Here is a 7,181-nt window from a genome sequence, read left to right on the forward strand (position 1 = left end):
AGTGCTCCCAATCCAGGCATCCTTGCTCCCAGAGCTCCCAGTCTGGGTGTCCCTGTCCCAGAGCTCCCAGTTTGTCCCCACTGATCAACCCCTCTTGATCCCTGTCCGTCCCAGTCCCACGCTGCTGTCCCCATCCATTGACCCCTGTCCATCCGTGTCCCATCCCATCCACCTGCCTGTCCCCATCCTTATCCCTATCCCACAACACGTGTCCAACCCGATCCATCCCTATCCCACAACATGTGTCCATCCCAATCCATCCCTATCCCACCCCACGTGTCCATCCCAATCCATCCCTATCCCACAACACGTGTCCATCCCTATCCCACCCCACGTGTCCATCCCAATCCATCCCACCCCACGTGTCCATCCCGCTCCATCCCACGTGTCCGCCCCTATCCCTCCCCCCCGCGTCACGTGCCCCCGCCCCTCGCGTTCCCCTCCTTCCCCGCGCGGGGCATTGTGGGAAGTGTAGTCCCGGTGGGTCGGCCCCGCCCCCTCTCCCTCCCCGGCCCCGCCCCCTTCCGGGACCACAGTTCCCAGCAGCCCCCGCGGCGCCGGTTCCCGTGGTGCTCCGCGGGCGGGGCGCCCCCTGGCGGCGCGGGCGGCGGCACCGAGCGCGGCGGGGATGAGCGAGGAGGGGGCGGGCGGCGGGGCCAGGAGGAGCGGCGGCTTCCCCAGGTACAGGGATACACTGGGATACACTGGGATATACTGGGATACACTGGGATACACACCCGGATGCACCGGGATACACACCGGATATACCGGGATACAGCTCCTACACACATCCGGATACACCGGGTACACACCGGGTACACTGGGATACACTGGGATACACACCCGGATGCACCGGGATACACACCGGATATACCGGATACACACCGGGATACACCGGGATACAGCTCCTACACACATCCGGATACACCGGGTACACGGGGATACAGCGGGATACACACAGGGATACACCGGGATACACCGGGGTACAGTGGGATATACAGGGATACAGCCCCCACACACATCCGGATACACGGGGATACACAGGGATACACACAGGGATACACCGGGATACAGCCCCCACACACATCCGGATACACCGGAATACACAGGGATACAGTCCCGTCCCCCCCCCACATCGGGATACACAGGGATACAGCACCCCCCCCAACATCCGGATACACGGGGATACAGCGGGATACGCCCCCCCCCCCCCCCCATCAGGATACACCCCCCCCCTCCGGGACACTTCCCCCCGGGACCGGGATAGAGCCCCGGGATGCCCCCCCCTCGACACCGGGATACACAGACATACAGTGGGATACACGGGGATACACCCCCTGTTGGTGATGTCCCCATTGCTGTTGGTGATGCCCCCATGGTGTTGGTGATGCCCCCATTGCTGTTGGTGATGCCCCCATGGTGTTGGTGATGCCCCCATTGCTGTTGGTGATGCCCCCATGGTGTTGGTGATGCCCCCATTGCTGTTGGTGATGCCCCATTGCTGTTGGTGATGCCCCCATGCTGTTGGTGATGCCCCCATGGTGTTGGTGATGCCCCCATGGTGTTGGTGATGTCCCCATTGCTGTTGGTGATGCCCCCATGGTGTTGGTGATGCCCCATTGCTGTTGGTGATGCCCCCATGGTGTTGGTGATGCCCCCATGGTGTTGGTGATGTCCCCATTGCTGTTGGTGATGCCCCCATGCTGTTGGTGATGCCCCCATTGCTGTTGGTGATGCCCCATTGCTGTTGGTGATGCCCCCATTGCTGTTGGTGATGCCCCCATGCTGTTGGTGATGCCCCCATTGCTGTTGGTGATGCCCTCATTGCTGTTGGTGATGTCCCCATGGTGTTGGTGATGCCCCCATGGTGTTGGTGATGCCCCCATGGTGTTGGTGATGTCCCCATTGCTGTTGGTGATGCCCCCATGCTGTTGGTGATGCCCCCATTGCTGTTGGTGATGCCCCATTGCTGTTGGTGATGTCCCCATTGCTGTTGGTGATGCCCCATTGCTGTTGGTGATGCCCTCATTGCTGTTGGTGATGCTCCATTGCTGTTGGTGATGTCCCCATTGCTGTTGGTGATGCCCCCATTGCTGTTGATGATGCCCCATTGCTGTTGGTGATGCCCCATTGCTGTTGGTGATGCCCCCATTGCTGTTGGTGATGCCACCATGGTGTTGGTGATGTCCCCATTGCTGTTGGTGATGTCCCCATTGCTGTTGGTGATGCCCCATTGCTGTTGGTGGTGCTGGGCTGGTCCAGCCCTGTCCCCAGCCTGGAGCAGATGCTGGCCGCCAATCCCGGGAAGACGCCCATCAGCCTCCTGCAGGAATATGGCACTCGCATAGGGAAGACCCCAGGCTACGACCTGCTCAAGGCCGAGGGCCAGGCCCACCAGCCCAACTTCACCTTCCGTGTCACCGTTGGGGACATCAGCTGCACCGGTGGGTACCGGTACCCCCATCCTGTATCCATCCTGTATCCATCCTGCATCCATCCCCCATCCATCCTGCATCCATCCTGCATCCATCCTGTATCCATCCCGCATCCATCCCGCATCCATCCCGCATCCATCCTGCATCCATCCCGCATCCATCCTGCATCCATCCCCCATCCATCCCGCATCCATCCCGCATCCATCCCGCATCCATCCCGCATCCATCCCGATCCCACGGGCACCGGAGGGGGTCCATGGGGGGTACCACTCGGTTGGGATGCAGGGAGAGGGAGGACAAGGTGGGGATGTACTGGGGGGGTCCTGATGGGAGATATCCCATTGGGAACCCTGAGGGGTTGGCTGGGATCCTGGTGCTTGGAATGCTCCATTGGGACCCCAAAAAGTGGGTTGAGGTGCAGGGATCATCTGGGATCCTGATGCTTGGGATGCTCAGGGATCCATTGGGAACCCCAAATGTGGGTTAAGGTGGGAGGGGTCATCTGGGATCCCCACACTTGGGATGCTCAGGGATCCATTGGGAACCCCAAACATGGGTTGAGTTGGGGGGGGTCATCTGGGATCCTGATGCATGGGATGCTCAGGGATCCATTGGGACCCCAGAAAGTGGGTTGGGGATGGGGGGATCACCTGGGATCCGGGTGTCCCAAAGGAACTGGGGGTCAGTGAGGGCTCTGGGGGGACCCTGGCTCTTGCCCCCCCCCCCAGTTCACCCAATGGGTGCCCCAGGGCAAGGACCCAGCAAGAAGGCAGCGAAGCACAAAGCGGCCGAGGTGGCCCTGAAGCTGCTCAAAGGGGGGGACATGCTGGAGACCACCCCCCCCGAGGAGCCCAGGTGAGGGGGGGCACCCCAGGGTCATGGGTGGGGGTCAGGGTGCAGCATGGGAGGGGGTTGGAGGGAGCTGGGGGGGGATTTGGGGTGCTGGGGTGGTACCCAGGGTGATGGGGGTACCCAGGTTCAGTGGTCTTGGGGGGGGGTGAGAGCATCCAGGGGGGTTTGGGGGTACCCAGGGTGATGGGGGATGCAGGGGATTGAGCATCCCAAGGGATCTGGGGGGGTTTAGGGAGTTCAGTTGGATTTGGAGGTGCCTGGGGGGGGGGGGTGTTGAGGGTGCCCAGGTGCAGGTCTGGGGGTGCACAGTGGGGGGGGGTGTTTTAGGGAGCCAAGAGAATTGGGAATGTCTGGGGAGGGGATGTGGGTGTCCCATGGGAATTGGGGGTGCTGGGGGAGGGGGGGATGTGGGTGTCCCATGGGAATGGGGGTGCAGTGGGGGGGGGATGTGGGTGTCCCATGGGAATGGGGGTGCAGTGGGGTCAGTGTTAACCTCTCCCCTTCTCTCCCCAAGTTCTCCTTCCCCCCCAGAGCCCCCAGCTGAGGCGCCCCCCCCAGCCCCCACCGTGGCTCCCCCCTCCCCCAGGTAATGGGTGTGGGGCTCCCAACCTGTGACCCCCCCAACCCCTGCCCCCCAATACCCCAATGGGGGGGTCCTGGTGCTCCCCACCCCCCCCCCCCTCACTCTGTGCCCATCTCCCCCCACCAGGGGGACCCCCCTGGACATGAAGAGCTCCGTGGCCCCCCCCCAGGCCGAGTGCAACCCCGTGGGGGCCCTGCAGGTGGGTGACACTGGGGGGGGGGGGGACAGAGGGGACATGGACCCCCCATGGGACCATTATCCCTGTTTGGGGTTGGTTATCCCTGTTTGGGGAATGGTTATCCCTGTTTTGGGAATTCTTATCCCCATTTTGTTTGGGGCAATGGACCCGTTTTGAGGACAGTTCTATTTTGATGAGACTTATCCATTTTGATGCCATTTATCCCCATTTTGGGCCTGTTTATCCCCATGTTGCTATCATCCCCATTTTGGCATCATTTATCCCCATTTTGGTATCATTCTCATTTTGGTGTCATTTATCACCATTTTGGGGCTGTTTATTCCCATTTCTGTATCATTTTTCCCCATTTTGGGGCTGTTTATCCCCCTTTTGGTCTCATTTATCCCCATTTTGGGTGTCCTTTATCCCCACTCTGGGGCTGTTCATCCCCGTTTGGGTATCATCCTCATTTTGGTCTCATTTATCCCCATTTTGGGGCTGTTCATCCCCCTTTTGTTGCCCTTTATCCCCACTTTGGAGCTCTTCATCCCCATTGGGGTGGCCCAGGACCCCTGTGGACCCCATTGCTGTCCCCATAGGAGCTGGTGGTGCAGAAGGGCTGGCGCCTGCCTGAATACACAGTGACACAGGAGTCGGGGCCAGCACATCGCAAGGAGTTCACCATGACCTGCCGTGTGGAGCGCTTTGTGGAGATCGGTGGGGCTATGGGGGGCTATAGGGGGCTATAGGGGGCTATAGGGGGGCTATAGGGGGGCTATAGGGGGCTATAGGGGGCTATGGGGCCCCCATGTCCCCATCCCTGCATCCATCCTCACAGGCAGTGGTACCTCCAAGAAGCTGGCCAAGCGCAATGCGGCTGCCAAGATGCTGGTTCGGATCCACAACGTGCCCATGGAGCAGAGGGAGGGCAGCGAGGCTGAGGTGGAGGAGGATCAGTTCTCCATGGTGAGGCTGGAGCATCCCGAGGGATAATGGGGATGCAGGCGCCAAGAACATCCCGAGGGATAATGGGGATGCAGGCGCCAAGAACATCCCAAGGGGTAATGGGGGGATACAGGCACCCAGAGCATCCTGAGGGATAACAGAGGGATACAGGCACCCAGAGCATCCTGAAGGGATAAAGGGGGATACAGGCACCTGGAGCATCCCGAGGGATAATGGGGGGATACAGGCACCCAGAGCATCCTCAGTGGGTAATGGGGGGATACAGGCACCCAGAGCATCTTCAGTGGATAACAGGGATACAGGCACCCAGAGCATCCCGAGGGATAATGGGGGATACAGGCACCAAGAGCATCCTGAGGGATAACAGAGGGATACAGGCACCTAGAGCATCCTCAGTGGATAACAGAGGGATACAGGCACCCAGAGCATCCTTAGGAGTTAATGGGGCCATGGGCACCCTATGGGGGTGCGTGGAGGCTCCCTGAGCTCCCATCTCCCCCCGGGGTGCTGGGGGGTCCCCATTCACCCTGTGCCCCCCCAGGGCTGCCCCCGGCTGGAGGGGCTGCGGGGCCGGGCCCCCGGCTGCACCTGGGACTCGCTGCGTAATTCAGTGGGGGAGAAGATGCTGCAGCTGCGGAGCCATCCCCTGGCACCCATGGGTGCAGGTGCCTGTGCCCTGCTCCAGGAGCTGTCCGAGGAGCAGAGCTTTGCCATCAGCTACCTCGACATCGGTGAGTGGGGGGGCTCTGGGTGCTGGAGGGACCCATGGGCACCTATGGGCTCAGGGGTTGGGCACCCATGGGTGCCATAGCCCATGGACACCTATGGGCACCCATGGGCTCAGGGTTTGGGTACCCATGGGAGGATGAGCCCCCCATGGGCTCAGGGGTTGGGCACCCATGGGTGCCATAGCCCATGGACACCTATGGGCACCCATGGGCTCAGGGTATGGGTATCCCTTGGGTACCACAGCCCATGGACACCGTGACGTCAGGGTTTGGGCACCCATGAGTGGATGAGCCCCCCATGGGCACCCATGAGCTCAGGGGTTGGGCACCCATGGGTGCCATAACCCATGGACACCTATGGGCACCCATGGGCTCAGGGGTTGGGTAGCCCTTGGGTACCACAGCCCATGGACATCATGAGGTCAGGGTTTGGGCACCCATGGGTGGGTGCCATAGCCCATAGACACCCATAGACACCCATGGGCTCAAGTTTGGGTACCCGTGGGTGCCATAGCCCATGGACACCATGAACCCTCCATGGGGGTTTGGGCACTTATGAGTGTCACAGGCCATAGTCACCCATGGCCCCTCCATGGGCACCCATGTGCTCAGGGTTTGGGCATCTATGGGTGCATGAGCCCCCCATGGACACCCATGAGCCCCCATTGACACCCATGAGCTCAGGGTTTGGCACCCATGGGTGCAGCCGGGGCTGGGCCTCACTGACCTCTCCCTGTCCCCCCAGACGCGCTGAGCCTCAGTGGCCTGCACCAGTGCCTGGTGGAGCTCTCAACCCAACCGGCCACCGTGTGCCATGGGGCAGCCCCATCCCGTGCCGGTGCCCGTGCCCAGGCTGCCCGCAATGCACTGCAGTACCTGCGGGTGATGGCCGGGGGCAAGTGAGCCGGGGGCACCGGGCATGGACATACGGACACACGGACACAGGATGGACACACGGACGCAGGGATGGACACATGGATGGACCCATGGATGGACCCATGGATGGACACATGGACACATGGACACAGGGACGGACACACGGATGGACACACAGACAGACCCATGGATTCACACATGGACACATGGACGGACACATGGATGGACACATGGACACAGACGGACCCATGGATGGACACATGGATTCACACATGGACACACACATGGAGGGACACATGGATGGACACACGGACACATGGACGGACACATGGAGGGTCACATGGATGGACACACAGACACACGGACGGACACATGGATTCACACATGGACCCATGGATGGACACACGGACACACAAATGGACACATGCATTCACACATGGACATATGGATGGACCCATGGATGGACCCACAGACACAGGGACACACAGACGGACCCATGGATTCACACATGGACACATGGACACACAGATAGACCCATGGATGGACACAGGGACACATGGACG

The 7,181-nt window shown here is 60.9% G+C and overlaps 1 protein-coding gene across 1 annotated transcript; it reads left to right on the top strand.

The window, feature by feature from the left end:
* Positions 1–628: 628 nt before the first annotated feature.
* Positions 629–6,703, top strand: TARBP2 (TARBP2 subunit of RISC loading complex). Its single transcript, XM_034071418.1, has 9 exons — positions 629–681; positions 2,263–2,444; positions 3,185–3,290; positions 3,802–3,873; positions 3,997–4,069; positions 4,648–4,765; positions 4,887–5,014; positions 5,556–5,745; positions 6,488–6,703. Exons 1-9 carry the CDS (start codon positions 629–631, stop codon positions 6,643–6,645), a joined length of 1,080 nt encoding a protein of 359 aa, XP_033927309.1. The 3' UTR covers positions 6,646–6,703.
* Positions 6,704–7,181: the final 478 nt, after the last annotated feature.

Source organism: Melopsittacus undulatus, chromosome 21 (genome assembly GCF_012275295.1).
Source record: "Melopsittacus undulatus isolate bMelUnd1 chromosome 21, bMelUnd1.mat.Z, whole genome shotgun sequence".
Classification (NCBI taxonomy): domain Eukaryota; kingdom Metazoa; phylum Chordata; class Aves; order Psittaciformes; family Psittaculidae; genus Melopsittacus; species Melopsittacus undulatus.

Excerpts from the sequence above, each read along its gene's own strand:
- TARBP2 (XM_034071418.1), top strand. The coding sequence starts at position 629 with ATGAGCGAGGAGGGGGCGGGCGGCGGGGCCAGGAGGAGCGGCGGCTTC. Across the intron at positions 682-2,262 it reads AGGAGCGGCGGCTTCCCCAG|CCCTGTCCCCAGCCTGGAGC; the intron begins GTACAGGGATAC and ends GGGCTGGTCCAG. Across the intron at positions 4,766-4,886 it reads GGAGCGCTTTGTGGAGATCG|GCAGTGGTACCTCCAAGAAG; the intron begins GTGGGGCTATGG and ends CCATCCTCACAG.